At 43.4% G+C, this 20,423-nt stretch overlaps 1 protein-coding gene across 1 annotated transcript in view; it reads right to left on the bottom strand.

The window, feature by feature from the left end:
• dbpa (D site albumin promoter binding protein a) overlaps window positions 1-16,153 on the bottom strand; it is a 32,906-nt gene extending 16,753 nt beyond the window's left edge. The window contains exons 1-3 of the mRNA XM_084563599.1: window positions 15,130-16,153; window positions 8,898-9,166; window positions 6,669-6,870 (exon numbers count right to left, since the gene is read on the bottom strand). Of these exons, the coding sequence (XP_084419725.1) occupies window positions 6,669-6,870; window positions 8,898-9,166; window positions 15,130-15,325 (667 nt within the window). The 5' untranslated portion in view covers window positions 15,326-16,153. The remainder of the gene's footprint in view (window positions 1-6,668; window positions 6,871-8,897; window positions 9,167-15,129) is intronic.
• Between the last annotated feature and the right edge of the window lie 4,270 nt (window positions 16,154-20,423).

Here is a 20,423-nt window from a genome sequence, read left to right on the forward strand (position 1 = left end):
TTGGGGATCATAAATCCTCTAAATGTGGTTTGGATTTGATGTGAAAAAAAAAAAAATCGGATTTTATGTCAAATTTTATTTTTGTTTTCTAGAATCTGGATTTGCCAAAAAACCAGAGCATCCCACATGAAGAACACTAAAAGGAGGTACACCCACGGTCTGCTGGACGGTCTCAAAGCCTGGTGACAAATGAAGACGGAGGAGAGCAATACCCTCGACGGGGATCAACGCAAGACGTTTTTTAATATCCTGGAAGTCAGACCGACTTCCTTGCCCTCAATATTATTATTTTGTGGTCTGTAAGTTTTGCAGCACATTAAAACCAGACTGTGAGGTGCAGTCCACCGAGGAGCGTTGACAAGCTGAGGATGCATGATAGATAGATAGATAGATACTTTATTGATCCCGAAGGAAATTCAAGATGCTCGGTCAAAATGAAACATCAAGACGATTGCATTTCCTCACCAGCAAGACCAACTTCATTAGACTCGCTCAAATATTTATTTTTTTGTTGCAGAAAGTTTGTCACTCCGTTGGGAACTGGTTATGCTCCTGCTAATAGAGTTGCAGCTACAAACATGCATCAAATCTTCTGGGGGACAGGGCTTTACGTGGTGACAGACAAAATTTTAAAGTTTTATTTATATAGCGTCAATAACAATACAAACTGTCTCAAGACGCTTTACAACATCCAGTCTGAAACCCCCAGAGCAGCCTGAAGGCGACGGTGGCAAGAAAAACTCGAGCAGAACCTTAAGCCTTAAGCTCATACGGAGGAACCCATCTGCTTAAGGCCGACCAGGTAGAGACAGAAGAGGAAGTCGACTTAGTTTACAACCAAATAAAATGGCTGCCGTCAGAGAAGTCCGAAACAAGAGGACGAACGTGACAAAACCGTCCGATAGATGTTTTTATTGCCTCAGTATCGACTGAAACACGCCCTGTAATGAAATCTAAATGGCGCGTTACTGCAGATGGAAAAAAAGTCACAAGAAAACCTCGGTTTAAACCAATCAGAACGCAGGAGAGTCAGTTTAGGACGAGGAGGATAAAAAAAACAGATTATCACAGCTGATGTATCCGTGTGATTTTCAACGAAGGATGAGAGGGTGGGGGGGAGGGGGAGGGGGAGGAGGGGGAGGAGGGGGAGGCGTGCAGCTTTGCCTTTAAACCAGAGACGATCAAAAAAAATAAATAAAAAAGGTCAGATGAATCACTACTTCTTTAAAGGTCATTGTGCTTTTTGCAAAACGAGGCTGTGCATCCGACGGCCTGCTCTCGTCGCATTCAGCTGCTGTTGTTAAATAACGTTTGTAATAAAGAGAAGATGTGCATTCACATATTTTTGGATCCGTGCTGCCATCATTAAAACCTCCTCGTCCCGACTGTTTATTCCTTCTCTAATCTTCTCCGTTTCCTCTCTCCCTCTCTCTCTCTCCTAGCCTCCCTCCATTGTCCCTCTACCTCGCTCACCCTTTCCTCCTCCTCCTCCCCCCCCCCCCCCCCCCCCCCAGCCCCTCCCTTCCCCTCTGGTTGCACGCCGCCTCTCTCGGCCCAGTGCTTTCTGCAGCGGCACGTGACGTGGCGGCCGCACATGGCCCGAGCGTGTGAGCGACGGAAAGAGAGAGAGAGATTTCAAAACATGCAAAGCCAACTCTCTCTCCCTCTCCTCCCTCCCTCCCTCCCTCCCTCCCTCCTCCCTGTCTCCCTCTCTCTTTCTGTGCAGTGTTACAGAGTGCAGAGTCAGTGTCTTGTTTAACTCTTGCCTCCCCAGGATTAATCACAGTCCTGAATGTTAAATCACCAGCTGCCTCAGCACGGCATTATCCCGCTCTGTTAAAGAGACAGCTCCCTCGCCGCAGACGGCTCACGTTTAAACTCCATTTATGTTTAGAAGCTGCAGCGTTCGCCTTCTCATTTGACTGTTGGACGCTTCCCGGAGGGTTTATCTCGCAGTCGTTCAGTCCAGACGACGGTTTTTGGGTTTAAGTTTGAGGTGAAGCGGCGTCCCCGGTTTAAAGCAGAGAGAGTTTAAAGACATGCTGGTTAGGTTCATTGGTGATTCTAAATTGGCCGTAGGTGACTGGCGACCTGGCCGGGATGAACCCCGCCTCTCGCCCAATCCACAGCTGGGATAGGCCTTAGCATCCCCAACCCCCGAGACCATCCAGAGGACAAACGGTTACAGAAAATGAATGAATGTTACAGAAAACAGAAAAACGCATTAGTTAGGCTTGGTTTCCATTAGCTTCCATTGTTAGCTACATGTGCTAATGTGACGTTTATACAGCCTGAGCTTAGCCTGGTGTAGCCAGACTCAATTCTTGCGTGTTTCAGCTGAAAACAACAACTCTGCAACAACTGGACAGTCCTGCAACCAATCAGAGCTGAGGGTAAAGCAACGACTTAACTTATAAAAATCAGACGCTGAAAAGATCCCAGTTTAGATCCTGTGTGTATAAACTCTGGTTTGTTGGCCTGTTTGTGTTCCTATAAACATACAGAGGCCATATTCTCATGTTTATTTTTGTCTGCACTTCCCACTGGAGCTTCACCACTTCTGCTTTCACCAGTTCAGTCTGCAAGACAAAGAAAACAACCGGTGGACCGTTCAGCCTCGGGCTAAAGACCGGCTGATTAGATCTGAGGAGTCGTTCAGATATGTGGATTCTTCCTTTATCTTTCCAGGTGTTTTATTTCATATTGTTTTCTTTCTTTCAAACTGTCTAACTAGCTGACGTCACTGAGTCAAATTCAAACATTTATTTGTTAACCCGTTTGTTTCTCCAGTTCAGCGGCGGATCGTCACTAAAACGAGAGTTTGTGAAGCAGATGCTACAGTTCAATGAGTTTGTGAATCCTCCAGGAACGAACAAGGCTGGTGGGAAAGTCTGTGTTTGATTAGGAAGGTTTCTGACTGACTGACTGAACCGACCCGGAAAGTGTCAGAGCTGCAGCCTCACGTGAACTACGAGCTTCACGGTTTCTCGTCATTCAGCTTCACATTCAGCTTCGTACAGATTCTGACATCTTTAATCACTAATGTTCACTTTTCTGTTTGTAACTCAGTTTGTTTGGATGAAAAGAATCACGAGGTGGTTCTGGACTCTGGAGAATTTGTTTTTCCAACTTTATCTCCAAAGCACTGGATTGATTTAATAGAAGAAGGTGAGTAAAAGGAGGAGGAGGAGGAAGAAGAAGAAAGATGAAGAGCAGGAAGAATGATAAGGAGTAGAAGGAGGAGAATTTGTTCCTACATCTTTTATCTCCAAAACTGAATTGATAGCATTGAAGAAGATGACCAAGAGGATTAGAAGAAGAAGAAAGATGAGGATGAAGAAGAATAAGAAGGGTCAAAATGGGATGAGGAGAAGATAAATAAGAAGATAAAGGAGGAAGAGAGAGGAGGAGATTTGTTCCTACATCATCTCCAAAACTGAATTGATAGCGTAGAAGATGAGCAAGAGGAGGAGGAAGAAGGAGGATGAGAAGAAGAAGAAAGATGAGGATGAAGAAGAATGAGAAGGGTCAAAATGGGTGAGGAGGAGGAAGAGAAGAAGAAAATAGTGGGAGGAGTAGAAAAGGAGAGAGGATGAGCACGAAGAAAAAGAAGGATGGGGAGAGGAAGATCATCTCTGACCATGAATTAAATGAGTAGAAGAAGAAGAAAGATGAGGATGGAGAAGAAAGAGAAGGGTCAAAAAAGGGAGGAGGAGGAAATGGAGGAGTAGAAAAGAAAGATGAAGAGCAGGAAGAACAAGAAGAAGAAGGAGAATTTGCTCCTACATAGAAGAAGATAGAATAGAAGAAGATGAGCAAGAGGAGGAGAAGAAGAAGAAGAAAGACGAGGATAATGAAGAATGAGAAAGGTCAAAAGGGACGAGAAGAAGAAGGAAATGGAGGGGTAGATAAAGAAAGAGGAGCAGGAAGGAATTGATAGAGTAGAAGAAGATGAGCAAGAGGAGGAGAAAGAGGAGGATGAAGAAAAATGAGACGGGTCAAAAGGGACGAGAAGAAGGAGGAGAAGAAGAAAGTTGAGAATGTTTCCTCCATCTTTATCTCCATTAACCCTGATTTGATTCAGTAGAAGAAGATGAACCAAGATGTCTCCACATTGTCTCCATCGTCTCTGTCCACATGGATTCCATCTTGGTTCATCTTGTTTTTCTATCTCCATGTTTCTGATGATTGGTAAACGTTTATTCCACCTCTCTACGTCTGATTGGTCAGTCTGGAGGAACATTAGCATCCAGGTATATTAATAAAGCCATGAGGGACACGATCAGGAGCTTTCTTTATTTCTAGATTTCTTCATTCTTGCAGATTGTTCACAACAACAGGACTGCGTTCAGAGTTGTCTGCAGCAGAGAATCATGTGGGCATTAGAAACTGACGGTTTCAAACCACAACTTCACAACATTTGCTTCCTGCAGTTGTCTGACCACAGCTGCTGTTTTAAGTGTCCGGTGTGAGGAACCTCAATTTGCACCATCAGTAAATGTGACTATTTAAAAAAAAAATAAAAACAAGCCACAGCTGCATCCATATATTTGTGTTCTCTCTCCCTCTCCTCCTCTCCTCTCTGCCCAGAATGAATTAAAATCAAAGTAAAACATGTGCATGTGGATGAGATTATTATTTCCAGTCTATTTTCCATCTCTTTCTCTCTCTCTCTCTTTCTCTTTGCAGCTCTGTAGTAACACTTCAGCTCAGCGACGACCTCAGGGATTTCTGGCTGGATGCATCATGCTCAGCGCAGTCACGTGTTTATAATTCAGAATAAAGAGCGCACACACACACACACACACACACACAGAGAGAGGGAGGAAGATGAAAGCATGTTCACATTAGAGCCAACATAGTTCCATGCAAATGCCGAAACAAAGAGGACACTCTCATATGCAGGCTGGAAGTTCAGCAGCGCACTGATGCTGGATATTCATAGACACTCGGAGGCAGATAGGAGGCCTTGCAGCAGCAGCAGCAGCAGCACTGCTATTCTCTCCTCTAGTTCTGCTGCTGCTGCTTCCTCTCTCTCTCCTTCTCTCTGTGCATCTCATTTCCCAACAGTTCCTCTTCGCTCTGCAGCTCATGACTCAGAATAAAAAGACTAAGTCGCCGGCTCCAGCCGCGACGAACGACGCAGGCGAGCGAGAACACGTGAAGAGCAGCTGATCGCGTTGCTCAGAGGTGGAAAATCTGTTTAAACTAAATATGCAATGGCTAGCTTTATAGCGTCTCACTTCTTCTTCTTCTTCTTCTTCTAAGCAGAAACAACTTCCACCTCCATCTTTATAACTCCCCGAGCTGTGTCTCTGATCTAATCTAAATTTAATGTGGAAGTTTGGACACCGCCGAATCTCATCACTCATTAACTAACCAGACTAATGTCTCTCAGTGGCTCTCAAACTTTTGTCCATTTCACAACACAGTGTTTAATCTATGCATTACAACATATCGCACGTACACCAATCAGCCACAACATTAAAACCACTGACAGGAGAAGTAAATGACATTTAAGCCATCTTCAACATATTCGACATATTCAATGTTCTGCTGGGAAACGTTTAAACCTGGCATTCGTGTTGACATGTAGCACCCACCTAGACCAGACCGGACACCCCCCCCCAATGACACTCCTTGATGGCAGCAGCCATCCCCAGCAGGATGCAGCCACAAAAACAGTTTAGGAACAACTCAATAAGCATGAAGAACAGAACAAGGTGTTGACCTGGCCTCCAAATTCACTAGATCCCAAACTGATCAAGTATCTGTGGGATGACCCCCCCCCCCCACACTAACATCATTGTGTTGCCAGACACCACAGGACACCCTCTGTCCATTCTCTGATGAGTCACCACTGAGATGTTTCTCCCTCCGTCTCGTTCCTTCCCTTAAACGTCGACGCGTCCGCGCTGAACATTCACACCGACAGCAATCAGGTCGTCAATAAATAAATCACTGGAGCGCTCGCGGGACAAAAACCACGACGGTCAGCTCCACCGTTGCTTTCAATTAGTCAGAGATGCTGAAGTCTCCAAAAGAAATAAATAAAAGACAGACAAACAGACAGACTCGGAGTCCTGTGTGTTCTGGCAGTTCTGGTTCACATCAAACGCAGCGGAGAGAGGAAACAATAAATTATGAATATGTGAGGGATGAGAACAGGCTGGCGGAGGGAGTGTAGGAGGGCCGGAGGACAGGGTGTCAGCCGTTTACCGCACTGAGATGTAATTAGGTTAGTGTTGGAGGCTCGGGATGGTTAGTTAATGTAGTCCATGCACCGTGGGTCTGGGTCCTCATTACAGCCTGATCACATCAAGGCCTCTGCATGTGCAGCTTCATGTGTGCCTGGCGGTGTCGGCTGGTGCAGGGACGTCTTCACACGTGACGGTTTTTGATCTCGCTTTTCAGCTTCAATAAGAAGCGTTCTCTCATTTTAAAATCTAATCCTACAACCACCTTCTCCTTAAAGGTCTTTGGGGCGGATCAGAGTGGGATAAAACTCCTCAATAGCACCACCAGTTTCCACAGATGTCCTCCCAGCTTATGGGTTTTGTTTTCTGCCAATGTCCCCAAATCATCAATTAATTATTTTGCCGATAAAGAAAATAGGCAACAACAGCTTCACTTTGTCCAACCAAGAGCCCAAATGAATCATCTCTTACCATGTAGACACTCCGGTCCTCCCATCATGCCTTGCTGCTGCTGAGGTGGCGCCGGCGGTGGTGGCTGTGGCTGGACGGTCTCCAATCCGAGCAGTGAGGAAGAGGATGACGAAGAGGACATGGAGGAGGATGAGGAGGAGCATGGCGGAGGGGAGGTGGGGGGACACTGGGAGCTCTGGTTTGGCACCGCCGACTGGGAGCTCTGGGAAAAAGAGAAAATGTGTTCGAAAATGTGTTAGAAAAGGTTCGGACGCATTAGCTAGTGAAGCTAAGGTGAAGCTAACCCGGAAGCTAACTCCAACTTCCTCCTAGGTTTTCTGGACGAAAAGTTTGTTCTGGAGTCTCTCCGTTGGGAACTGACTATGCTCAGGTAAAGATCTGTCGGGCCAGTCAGATCATTTGGAGGCGGGGCTTAATGTGGTGATGGACAGAAGAGTAACAGTAGTCGTACACGTGGAGTTGAATTAGCTAACAACAAAGGTATTGAGGAGGCCCCATAATGACATCCAAATGTTACCAGACTCATACTAGGTAAAGGTTGCATCAACGTCACGTTAGCACATGTGGCTAACAACAGAAGCTAATGGAAACCAAGCCTAACCTTGCATCTTTCTGTTATAATATTCAAAATGTTATATATTTTTCTAATGTTCATATATTATCTTGGTCTGGAGTCTCTCCGTTGGGAACTGATTACGATAACTGACTGCCAATCAAATTGTTAGGGGGCAGGGCTTAGTGTGGTGATGGACAGAAGAGTAACAGTAGTCATAGACGTCATCTAAATGGCATGGAGTTGAATTAGTTTACAACTACTCTGGCTCTGATTAGTTGGAGGACTACCCAGTTACCAGACTCTTATTCTGACTTCATTTCCCTTGAAGTATTTCTTAAATCCCTATTAGCATATGTTGGAGCTACTCTACAGAAAGCAGCGGTGATGTGATGCTCTACATGATTTGCTTATTGCTCATTCCACCTTTCAGAAAGGCCGAGCTGCGCCGGCCGGCCAGCGGCAGCAAGCAGCTGCCTCGGCCGGATGTGAAGCTGTAGCTGTGATATTGTTAACTCCTGAATCTACGACACCACTCATACGTCTGCAGTAGATGTGTGGTGACTACTCTTTGCCGCTCTTATTAACATTAGCCGAAGAAAGAAAAAAAACTGCTTAGGCCACCTGGTGTTTGAACCGGCAGCGCTTCAGATATGACAGATGTTTGGCCAACACACCCAGGGAGGTAAATATAGAGCTCAGCCAACAAGACATTTAGATTCCTATTCGGATATTGGACTCACTTCAAGAAAATCAGGGCGAGAAAATGTGAATTAGTGCTGAGCTGCAAATGTTGGGAGCTGGTTTGTGCACGTTTGTTGAAGAAGAAGAGGGCACAGCAAGATAGAAATCAAACTTTAAACTGTGAAAATCAGAAACTTATATTAATTAGGGCCAACAGTTTTATTTATTTCTTTATTGGAAAGCAAGCAGGATTTGAAGTGCGGTCGTAGCAAATAAATCTACTTTGCAGAGGGAAGTAAGACGCCCAAAACTGATTAGTCACGATTAAATGTTTTTAGTTGGACAGTGCTAACATCTCCTCATCAGGCTGCACAGATCTGATACTATCATCTGCTGTAATGTTTTTTCTGTAATGTTTTCCAGTGTCCGCTGGAGTCACATTCGTCATTATTTAGTTGTTGGTTCTAGTCTGGGAGTCAGCTCTAAGTTCCTCTGACCACAAAATTTATAGTTGAGGATTTTTGGTCTGGACTTTGTTTGTAATTCATCAGGATCTGTCGTGTTAGTCTAATCGTTTTTGGTATGTTTTTAATTTCCTGCTTTTCCGGTCTTTTTTTTTTATCTGAAATTGAAATGTGCATAAAAACAGGAAATGCATCTTGTTATTGCTGCAAACAAATCTGTAAACTGAAGCGACATTACAACTTTTTTTGTAATATGACGTGATGCAGAGGGTTGATTAAGATTAGCTGGTCTCGCTAGCAGATTAGCTCACATGCCAGCATTGTTATTCTTCTGAGGGAACAATGACTCTGGGGCGGCTCCAAGTGTTTTACAGTGTTCTGGTTTCTGGTCTGTTGCACAATCACATCTGAATGTCTTTAGTTTCTAATGTTGTTGCTTGTTTAGCCTCTTAATAAATGGGCTTGTTCCTGCAGGGTTGGTGAGGCCGAAGCGTGGTTTGTGCAGCAGTGCGGTTTTACCAGTCTCACCTGGGAGGGGATCTGGGCGCTGGCGGAGCTGGGCCCGTTGCTGTGCATCCCCATCCCGTTCTCTGTCAGGAACTCCTCCAGGTCCATGTACTGCAGCTGGAACAGGCCCCCGTCGCACGGCAGGGTCCTCTCCCACAGCAGGGGGCCCAGGAAGGCTGACTGGGAGTTGTTTCGCAGCGTGCCGGAGCCCGGGGCTCCTCCCGGCCCGCCGGGGCCTCCGGCACCGACACCCAGCGAGTCTTCATCAGAGTCCAGAGGCTTGTCTTTGTCTGGGGAGAAGGGAGGGCGAGACATGTCTTACATTGAGCCTCTTACACCAAAGATGGCAATGCAACTGGTTCTTCCTCTCTTTTACTGTGTTTGTGTTGAAGGGCAGAAGGAAAGATAAGAGCCGATAACTCGTTTCCACTCCGACAAGGTGAGATAAGCTGAAACTATGCAGCTAGAAATGTGGAGTTTGAGCGCCAGACGGTGAAAGATACATTCCTCCATGTGTGTCTCTAACCGCACAGTAAAAGGTTGATAATCTCACCCACAGAGGTCTGGTTCGTTTACTGTAATTACACTGTCCGCAAACTAAGTCCTCAATGATTTATTGACGTTTGAATTAAACGCTGCACGAAGTACTGTCGGGCTAATGCAACGCAACATGTGTCCACTCATGTTTGTTCAGGAAGGCCCATTAAAAAGCTGCAGTTTAAGTAAAGCTTGCACAGGTTCACTTCAGCTGGTGCACAGCTCGAGAAATTGTCCTCTTTGAGCCCTTGAGCAAGGCACTAAATAGATATTCAGCTCGTGTGTTAAGTTGCTTTAAAATCAGACGCTACTTTGTGAGAAAATCATTTTAGCAAACAGAGTTTTATTCTGCCACCGCTGCCGCTATCGCCTGGCTTTCTGCAGAGCACTTAGCTGCAATCATTAAAAGGAATCTATAAATAAAGTTAAGTTGAGCAACCCTGTGCTCTGACCTCGCTGAGTCCATTGGGATGGAGTCCAATGGAAAGATAGATATGGACTTCAGTCATCAATAAACCATCACATAAAAAAAACAACTAAAGGAAATCCAACAGTTTAATCAGGATGGTAATTGAGTATGGAAACAAAAAATAGAATGATTGTTTTGCAGTCTGACCGTGTTGGAGGAATATTATTCTAAAGAATTACACCGCCACAAGCGAATATTGAATAAATGGCACGCTGAATAATGGAGCCTGATAAAATAGTCATAAAAGAGCATAGTTAACTGGGCTGGAATGAGAGCGGGGGGAGAACAGGGGGGAGAACAGGGGGGACGCTAGAAAATTAGATTTAAAGGAACTTAAGAATAAAAAGACAGGAGCATCTTTCTCTTCGTGCAAAATCCATTTGGAAATTTAAAGACCATAAACAGAGTATCTGCAACACTTGTTTGCAGGAAAATAAAGCTGTTAATGGTGTCGCACAACAAATTAAAGATGAGAGTTTAAGCACGGGAAAAGAGATGCAACTGAAGTAAAACCCAACACCTGTCATTGCTTCATAGCGAGAAAAGTCAGGCTAATATATGGTGACACATGGAATAACCGGCGACAGGTGAGACCAACGAGGGGCGGAGCACGCAGACAAAAGACACAAGGCAAAGACAGGTGAGTGGAATTAGAGACACCCAGGAAGTAAAACTTAAATCAAACAAGAAAACTGATTACAAAGTAAAACAGGAAACACCAGAAAAACCAAACAGACCGTGCCATGACATCAGCCGGCTTGTTGGTAGACAATAGCAGCATGAATGAACGATGCTAGCTATGCACCATCCATTGGCAATAAAAACAACAGTAGCAATATTTTTAGCTCAATGTTTAATTGCGACGCTTATTTTTATAGCTAAGCCGGCAGTTTGTGATGCTTTCATGTATGCTTTTAAGCTAGGCTAGCCTTCAATGTAGCTAATGTTTGCTTTTCTCAACAGCGACTGTTGGCATAAGACCTTAGCAACTGATAAAATATATAATATTATATACACCGTTTGGATAGCGCCACATTAGAGTTCGTATCAACATTAAGGAGTGACTTTGGTACTTGAAGGCACCGGTAAACCAAACACGATTAGCTGGCATGATGCTAACATCCTCCATAAGAAATAAAAACGCAAACAACACTAATAGACAATCATTTGGCTGAGTGTATTATTTCCAGAGCTATGCTAGCATTTTAAGATGCCTTCACGTAAGCTTTTAAGCTAGGCTAGCCTCCAATATAACTAATGTTAGCTTTTCTCACGGGACTGTGCAAGAAAACAACAGCTGTTAGCATAAGAAGGGAAAAAAGATGTAAGTGAAGTAAAACCCAACCCTTGTCATTGTGTCATAGCAAGGAAAGTCCGACTAATATATGAAGTGACACGTGGAATAACCAGGGACAGGTGAGACCAACGAGGGGCGGAGCACGTAGACAAAAGACACAAGGCAAGACAGGTGAGTGGAGTTAGAGACACCCAGGAAGTAAAACTTAAATCAAACAAGAAAACTGATTACAAAGTAAATCAGGAAACACCAGAAAAACCAAACAGACCGTATCATGACATCTGTTTATATAGCACCGCAGTCGACTTCATGGTATACAAGACAATATCAGCGTGAAGGAATGACTGCTATACCAAAACACTGTTAGCTAGCATGATGCTAGCTATGCATCTTCCATTGGCATTAAAAACAGTAGCAATATTTTTAGCTCAATGTTTAATTGCGACGCTTATTTTTTAGCTATGCTAGCAGTTTGAGATGCTTTTATGTATGCTTTCAAGCTAGGCTAGCCTTCAATGTAGCTAATGTTAGCTTTTCTCAACAGCGACTGTTAGCATAAGACCTTAGCAACTGATAAAATATATAATACACCGTTTAGATAGCACCACATTAGACTTCGTATCAACATTAAGGAGTGACTTTGGTACTTGAAGGCACCGGTAAACCAGAAACACGATTAGCTAGCATGATGCTAACATCCTCCATAAGAAATAAAAAAACAGTAATAACGCCAATAGACAATAATTTGGCTGAGTGTACTATTTCCAGAGCTATGTTGGCATTTTAAGATGCCGTCATGTAAGCTTTTAAGCTAGGCTAGCCTCCAATATAACTAATGTTAGCTTTTCTCACTGGACTGTGCAAGAAAACAACAGCTGTTAGCATAAGAAGGGAACAGAAATGCAACTGAAGTAAAACCCAACCCTTGTCATTGTGTCATAGCAAGGAAAGTCCGACTAATATATGAAGTCACACATGGAATAACCAGCGACAGGTGAGACTGACAAGGGGCGGAGCATGTAGACAAAAGGCACAAGGCAAGACAGGTGAGTGGAATTAGAGACAGACAGGAAGTAAAACTTAAATCAAACAAGAAAACTGATTACAAAGTAAATCAGGAAACATCAGAAAAACCAAACAGACCGTATCATGACATCTGTTTATATAGCACCGCAGTCGACTTCATGGTATACAAGACAATATCAGCGTGAAGGAATGACTGCTATACCAAAACACTATTTAGCTAGCATGATGCTAACACCTTCAGTCATAAAAACAGTAGGAATATTTTGTCTAAGTGTTTAATATCAACGCTTGACATGCTTTCACATATACTTTAAAGCTAGGCTAGCCTTCAATGAAGCTAATGTTAGCTTTTCCAAGGGACTGAAAACAAGAAAACAGCAACTGTTAGCATAAGATGTTAGCAAGTGATAACATTTAATGCTTATACTGTTGACACGGCATTAGAAGTCATATCAACGTGAAGGAATGACTTTGGTACTTGAAGGCACCGGTAAACCAAAAACACAATTAGCTAGCATGATGCTAACATCCTCCATAAGAAATAAAAATGCTAACAATGCCAATAGACAACAGTTTGGCTGATATGATATGATATGCTAGCATTTTAAGATGCCTGCACGTATGGTTTTAAGCTAGGCTAGCCTCCAAGGTAGCTAATGTTAGCTTTTCTCACGGGACTGTGCAAGAAAGCAACAACTGTTAGCATAAGAAGGGAAAAGAGATGCAACTGATAAATGTAGATACAGCAACTGTCACTGTTTATATACCACTGCCTTAGACTTCATAGTGGTATATGTTTGCAGGCACCGCTATTCCAGAACAGTATTAGCTAGCATGATGCTAACGTCTTCCATTATCCGTAATTCAGCGGCACAAATTGCAAAAGAAGGGAAAGGAAGGAAGGGAGCAGCAGAGGCCAAAGCCATCAAAAGAAATGGGAAATCATTTTTGTTAAGAGCAGCAAGAGGGCAAATGGATGGGGAGGGTGAGGTGGGGGAGGGTGGGGGGGGCATAAGTGGAAGTGACACAGTTTAATCAAAGTAATGGCGACACTTTGAACTGAAGTGGACAAGTCATTAGAGACTGACAGAGGGTGACCTGACCGCAGAGGAGAGGAAATGTTGCAGTGATAGGAGAGAGAGATGATCTATGCAAATCTGAGAGAGATGAGCAACAAAAGAGATTTACAACGGAGGGAAGAGGAGAGAGAGGAAGAGAGGAAGAGAGGAAGAGAGAGAGAGAGAGAGAGAGAGATGCATGCAAATGGATGGCTTTGGCAAATTTTGGATGATGAGAGGAGGAGGAGGAAGACAAAGCCTGAGAAAATGTAAATCAGCCGAGGGAGCACGGTGGAAGACGACGGCGTGATCTGACGAGGAGAGAGCAAGACAGGAAAGTGTGAGAGGAAGAACAGAGAGAGAAGGAGAGAGAGGGAGAGAGAGGGAGAGAGGGAGAGAGAGGGAGAGTGAGTGGGTGTTTGTGAAGGCGTCAAACAAAGCTAGCCAGGGGAGAGGAGAGCGAGGAAGGAGTGAAACATCCACTCATCTGCACCAGCATCGAGAGAGAAGGTGGGGGGGGGGGGGGGACGAGAAGAGAAGAGAAGACGAAAACGTCACCAAAAAATAAATAAAAAACTTAAGGCCCCTGAATGCATCGCTCATCATTAGGGGACTGGGGCCTTTGAGCTGCTTTGTGACTCCATGGAGAGGCTGTCAGCTGTGCTCACCATCATCTCCTCCTCCTCCTCCTCCTCCTCCTCCTCCTCCTCCTCCTCTTCATGCACAGGAACAAAAAAAAAGAAAAAAGGAAAAGGCTGCAGTTGCACCAAGCAGCCACCAGGGGCCTCCAACCTGCATGAACACTGCTTCTTTACATCTACACCTCACTATTTTATGAATTTAGATTTAATGTAAGAGCCACTGTCAGAGGAGTCAATGCACATACAAGAAAACTACAATATATAAATATATATGTGTGTGTGTGTGTGTGTGTGTGTGTGTGACAGCAGCTGATGAGGAGTTGTGAGGAGGAAGAGGCAGCCTGGTTAATATTTGTCATGGCAGCTGGTGGATGGGAAACAATTCAATCCCACTCAGAAGGCTTTATTTAAACAGACAAGAGAATCATATCCAGCAGCAACGACTGCCGCCGCCGCTGCTGCTGCTGCAGCTTTGACTCGGCCGTGTTTCCTCTCTACATCTTTTCATTTCACAACCGAATGCAAAAAAATAAGCATTTAATGTAGGAAAAAAGGAAAATCCAGCAGGCCAGAGGGAGAGAAGTGAAAACATGTGAGTGTGCTGGATAAGCAGGACCTCTGTCTTTTACAATCACACCTACCCACTCAGTCACATGCACACACACACACACACACACACACACACACAGAGGTATGAATAATCCTTCTAATATTCCTGTGATATTTCTGCAGAGGCTCTTTAAAGACCGCTGCAGTTGTACAGTCAGGGCTGCAGCTGGCGATTATATACATGTGAAATTATGTGTTAAATCTCATAAATAGCAACGAGCGTGCACTAAAAGCTTCGGAAATCTGCAAATATATTGAGAGCAACAAAGAAATTCTCAAGATTTTAGTCGCTTTCACTTGCACTTCCTTTCACAGATGTAAAAATAAAATGTCTGCGGGGGTTTTAATGTGTCCACGGCGCATGCAAATTAAAGTTTGATGCAATTTAATCTCCAAACAACCAACACACACACAACCAACAGATCAATGTTGCACTTCTAATCTGACTGGATGAGATTAAAAGTTCATGATATCCCTGCACAGACTTGTTGGTGTTCCCCTTTAAGAAACTTCAACCCCCCCCCCCCACCCCTTTCTACTCACACATGCGCGCGCACGTGTACACGCACACGTGCACACATTAAAAAAAAAAAAAAAAAAAAAAAGAGAAACTCACCTTTCATCCCGCAGCAGTCCTTGGCAACTCTCTGGTCGGCCTTGATTGGCAGCTGGAGCAGTGACTTCAGGTTGGTCATGGAGGTCAGGTGTCCGCCTTGGGGCCCACTTCCAGCCGGGTTGCTGGCCCCAAACTGGGGGCTGGTGGCCCCGGCAGGGAGATCCGGCGGCAGGAGCTGAGCGAGAGGCCTTGACATAACTTAGTGAAGGAGGAGGGAGGTGAGGGGGAGGAGGAGGAGGCTGCGTGGAGCAACCTGCAGACTTCTAAGTTCAAGATCAAAATAATCCACTTAGTGACACTAATTGAGAGGCGCGCCGTCAAAAAGGTGCGCGGACAGGTGTGCTGAGCTCAAGATGTCCACCTGACGTCCCGCTGCACCGCCCGCCCCATGGAGAGGGAAAGAAAGAAGAATGTGCAAAAGAAAAAAGGCGAAATAAAAAAATTAGGAAGAAAAAAAAGAGAGAGGGGGATTTATCTCCAAAATGGCAGCATGTTCACCGAGAATAAATGCATCCTCTGATCCTGCAGGAGTCCTCTCCGGTAAACTAAAACTCACACCGGAAGATAAATTAAAGATTAAATAAAACACAAAGGTGCCTTACAGAGAGAGAGAGAAAATAAAAAGAAGAAGAACGGTGGACGGGTCCGGTCCGCTCCGGTCCGGTCCGCTGATCCCCGGTCCAGTCGGTGTTGATCGGATACGATTCTCGGATCCGCTCGGAGCAGTTGAACAACAACAATAACGAGCAGAAATGAAAATTAAAAAAAAGAAGCAGAAATGAAGGCGTCGGTGTGGAGTCCCGGGAAAGAGGATTAGAAACAGCAGAGCAGAGTCGAGTGGCGGCGATTGGAAGAAGAAGAAAAAAAAATAGAAAGGGAAAGAAACTTGAGCGAGAAAATGCAACAAGATGAAGGAAATAAAGAAGATCCCCCTCTTTAAAAAATAAAAACAATAATAATAATAATATCCGACAGTGTGAGAGTCACATAGATGGAGCTGATGGCTCTTATTTTCCTCCCTCTCTCCCTCCCTTTCTCTCTCTCTTTCCCTCACACTTCTCTCTATTTTCCTCGCTCTCTCTCTCTCTCTCTCTCTGTCTCTCTCTCTCTCTCTCTCTCCTGTCAGCTGGAACCAACACGGGCTGCTCGCGTGACGTCACCGCTCACGGGGGAAAGGCGCTTGGGGGCGTGAATCGTTTGCATACGCGGGCCACGCCCACCTACCCACACGACCACGCCCCTTACCCAATGAAATCCGCCGTGCTGCGTTCAGGACACACGGGAGCGTGCGTGAATCCGAGCGTCCACAGTGTTTTTACGCCAACTAGCCACTTCATTAGGTACACTAGTGAATATATTTTAATATAACAGTCCTGCACTATATGTCCCCCTTCAGTCATGGCTGTTTTATTGTCAGTTAGATGTTAAAGCAGCATCAGAAAGGTCGTAATAGTTTGTGCTGTTAAACTAGATTGAATTAAAACTGAATTAAAAACAGTTTCTGTTAATTAATGTTGTCCACTGACTACTAGAACCACAGCCTCCACTTTAATCAACAGCTAGCTGTTGGTTAATCGCTTTGGCAAAAATAAATAGGCAGATCTATTTAATATTAAGACTCAAACATGAGAATACGCTGCTTTTTATGATGTAAACAGTGACATTATAATATTATATTCTTCTAAAGTTTGGACTAAACATGATATATACTAATTTTACTGTCTTTACACGTTTGCAATGCTAAGACAGCGGATTCTAAAGAGCTCTCTTTCTCTGATGGCGGCCACATTAATGTAAACACATTAAACTTCACAGTATTTTAAACTATATACTTTGGATACCGAATACACAACCAGATGTACTATTTTTTACATTTTACATAAATTATTAGAGATTTTATACAAAGGTTTAGTGGAAAGTTTTGAATATTGTGTTTTATTGACAACTGCTTTTCGACAATATACGTGTAGTTTCATCTTTCCGTTTCCCCTGAACGTTGCATTCATTTATTAAAACATGACGCCGCCTTACAACGTGAGCCAATAGCGTGCAGCACCTGGGACTGTTACACGCCAAGCCACGCCCCCAGGAGCAGCTCTCCTTCCTGGATGGTCCGCGAACACGCCCCGCCCCTCTGTTCTTTCTCTCACGCTGTCATTTAAACACAGGGAGGCCAAGACCACTGACTGGGGAGGGAGGGGGTACATAAAAATTTAAATAAAATTAAATAAAACGGGGCGTCGGGGGGTTTACTTTTTGCCACTGTTGTTTTGTTCCCCTCCCCTCTCTTATCTGCGCAAACGTGGGAAAATTAGATTAGTTTTACCCACAAACAGAGTAAGCAGCTCAGGGAAAAGTAAACATCAGGTGTTCACATGTGACCAGACACAGCCTCTTCATTATCTTCTCCAGCACGTATGTTTTAAAACTAAAAACAGCACCGCCATCTTGTTAGCCGAAAACAAGAAGAATACAACCTTAAAAACGTAATTTATTACAGTTTTTATTCTATGACATGTTAATGTTTTTACTCATACTTAACCGTTTGGCTTTTGGATTTAAAATAAACGCATTTAAAGCTGTTAAATCGAGTTGAATCCCTTGAAAATCGAAGCGTCTCTCGTCTTGTTTTTCTGTCCGTTTCTGTCCCTCGAACACTGAGAAGCACATGGAACCGGCACGCGCCGACTGTTGCCTACCGGCGACTCTGCCGCGCCGCGATTGGCTGAATCTAGGTCACCCGCCGCTGCTCTCGGCCTCCCATTGGCTTAAAATAGGTCAGAGTCTCCGCCCACAGGCTTCCCCATGCCACTGCCGCGTGACAGGCCGGCTGTGGAGGGGAGGAGGTGTTTTCGCTCGTGAGGGAGCCGTTAAAGATCATGTTTACCTCACAGGAAACAGTAATTAAATTAATTTAATAAATATATTAAAATAATACATTTAAATCCTCAATATTTCTTTTTTTTTTTTAAATATGATATTCAAATGTAATAAAATAAAAAAAATATTAATAGTCAATAAAACTCACATTAAAAGTTCACTGTTTGTTGATAGTTTAGCGATTTTATTTATCATTTTAAACGTCTAAAGTACTTACATATTTGGTTTTGTGTTTTTTTTATTTTTGTTTTTATAATGCAGAATCTTATTTCTTGTGGGTTACTTCTTAGATTAAGATTTTTGTAAATAAAATAAACCAAAAAAATATTTTTATTATATTTTATTATATTAAAATATTATTATATTAAAATATAATAAAATTAAAACGTTAAAGTACTTTTTTAACATTTATTTTTATTTTTTAATAGTGACATAATAATAACCTTACTGGTTACTGACTATATATGTATTTTTGATTAAGTATTTGGGTAGTTTTTGCACCATTTTATTGTAATCCTGTATTGCACACATTTCATATTTTGCTGCATACTTGTTTTTATTTACCTGACAAGCATAATTATACTTAATATAGCACATATTTTAGTTACTACCTTTATTTCTCTGCATCGTATGTGTGCACACTGGGTTTAATGTAATATTTTCTACCATACCTTCGCTATAAATACCAACAAAGTAATACAGTTTAGGTATGAAATGTTAGTTTCATGTTTTTATACAAGCCCACTCCAGTAAGAGCCTTAAAACTGAACTGTAATACATGTGTTTCCTGTTGACTCCAGATTCAGATGCAGCTGCTGCAGCAGTTCCTAGAAGGTCCTATCTGGTGACATTGTGCTGTCACATATACACGACAGGAATGTGCGAGTAGTAAGAGGGGCCCCCCGTGATCTGCAGCAGAGTACAAACCCTGGCGTGCATGAGAGAAAAGTGTGGAGGAACAGCTTGACTCCACCGATGTGTGATCTGAGTTTGAATCTATTTTCCCTCTGATGCTTCGCCTCGCAGACTGTTCAGGGACGTTTAAATGGCTCCATCTAGTGGATGCTTCTCAGCAGTGCATCAGCAAAGTCAGCTGGAAAACACTTTTTAGTTGGCTTCAGAAAATTTCCCCATGAACCCCCAACTTTTTAGCTTCTGAGCTTGTGAAGCACGAACAGCTCACCTGGCTCCAGGTGCGCAACACATGCTCTGAGAGTGACGCATCTGAAACCAGAGGGCTCTGAAATGTGTGGAGGTGGTGGAGAGAGAGAGCGAAAGAGAGAGAGGCCACTTCAGGGTGCATGTAGGATGAAAGTGTGGATAAAAATATCTGCAGTGGATGAAGTGTCTGAATCAAGTGTTTTTAAGGGACGGGACGTTGGAGCTTTCTGCGTCATTCAGAGTTAACGTGATTAAAATCAGTGTTTTGTTGCAGGTTGTTCAACTGGTCCTAAATGCAAATATCTACTTAGTCAATAGGTGTGATTTAGAATAATGTAGAGAGGTGATTTAAAGGACTTTGATGTTTCAGAAAACCTCTGATCTAGTGGGATTTCTAACCGTCTCTAGGTCTGTGGAGGTTCAGTCGTCATTAGTTTCCGTTTCTTTGGGGATAAACCATCTCTAGGGTTCATGGAGAAAAGAAAAGAAGAAGAGAAAATACCCAGTGAAGATGCCAGAGGTCAGAGGAGAATGAACAGATAAGTCTGAGCTGATAAGAAGTCAACAGTCAAGTCAAATAACTGGAAACTGAGGCTAGAATTAGGAATAGAAGTTTGTAAAAACATTTCCTGGACTTTTCAGTCTTGACTTTTGCTGCAGAATTTGGCGTAAACAACGTGAAAGCATGGATCCATCCTGCCTGGTTCCAGCTGCTGATACCAACTGAGTATTGTTATAAATCCACAGCTTACCTGAGTATAGCTGTTGACGTGTCCGTCCCCTTTCAGACCTCACTGATCTCAGTCCAGTAGAGCAACTCTGGGACGTTGTCGGAGCTTCTCATCATCACTGACGTGCAATCGACGGATTTGGAGAAACTGTGATGCCATCATGTCAACATGGACCAACGTCTCTAAGAGGAAAGGATTGAAGCAGCTCTGAAGACAAGAAGGTGTCAGACCTGGTGCTTGCCAGGTGTACCTAATGAACTGGCCAATCATTGGTCAGTGGAAATGTTTAATGTTAGTGGTTTTAGCTTTAAACTAAAGCTTTAACATGACAGATAGATTATTAAATAAGAGAAATCAACCTTTTTAAACAGCTTTCATCATTATTGACTCTAAACTAACAGATATGTCAGAATATGTTTCTAAGTTTTGAACCTTTTCATGATAAACTAATATTATATTTATGGGATTAAAGCTAAAACGGTGTTGAATTTATTTTTGTCTAATCCAAAGTAGACGTCGCAA

Source organism: Chelon labrosus (assembly GCF_963514085.1).
Source record: "Chelon labrosus genome assembly, chromosome: 16".
Lineage (NCBI taxonomy): Eukaryota > Metazoa > Chordata > Actinopteri > Mugiliformes > Mugilidae > Chelon > Chelon labrosus.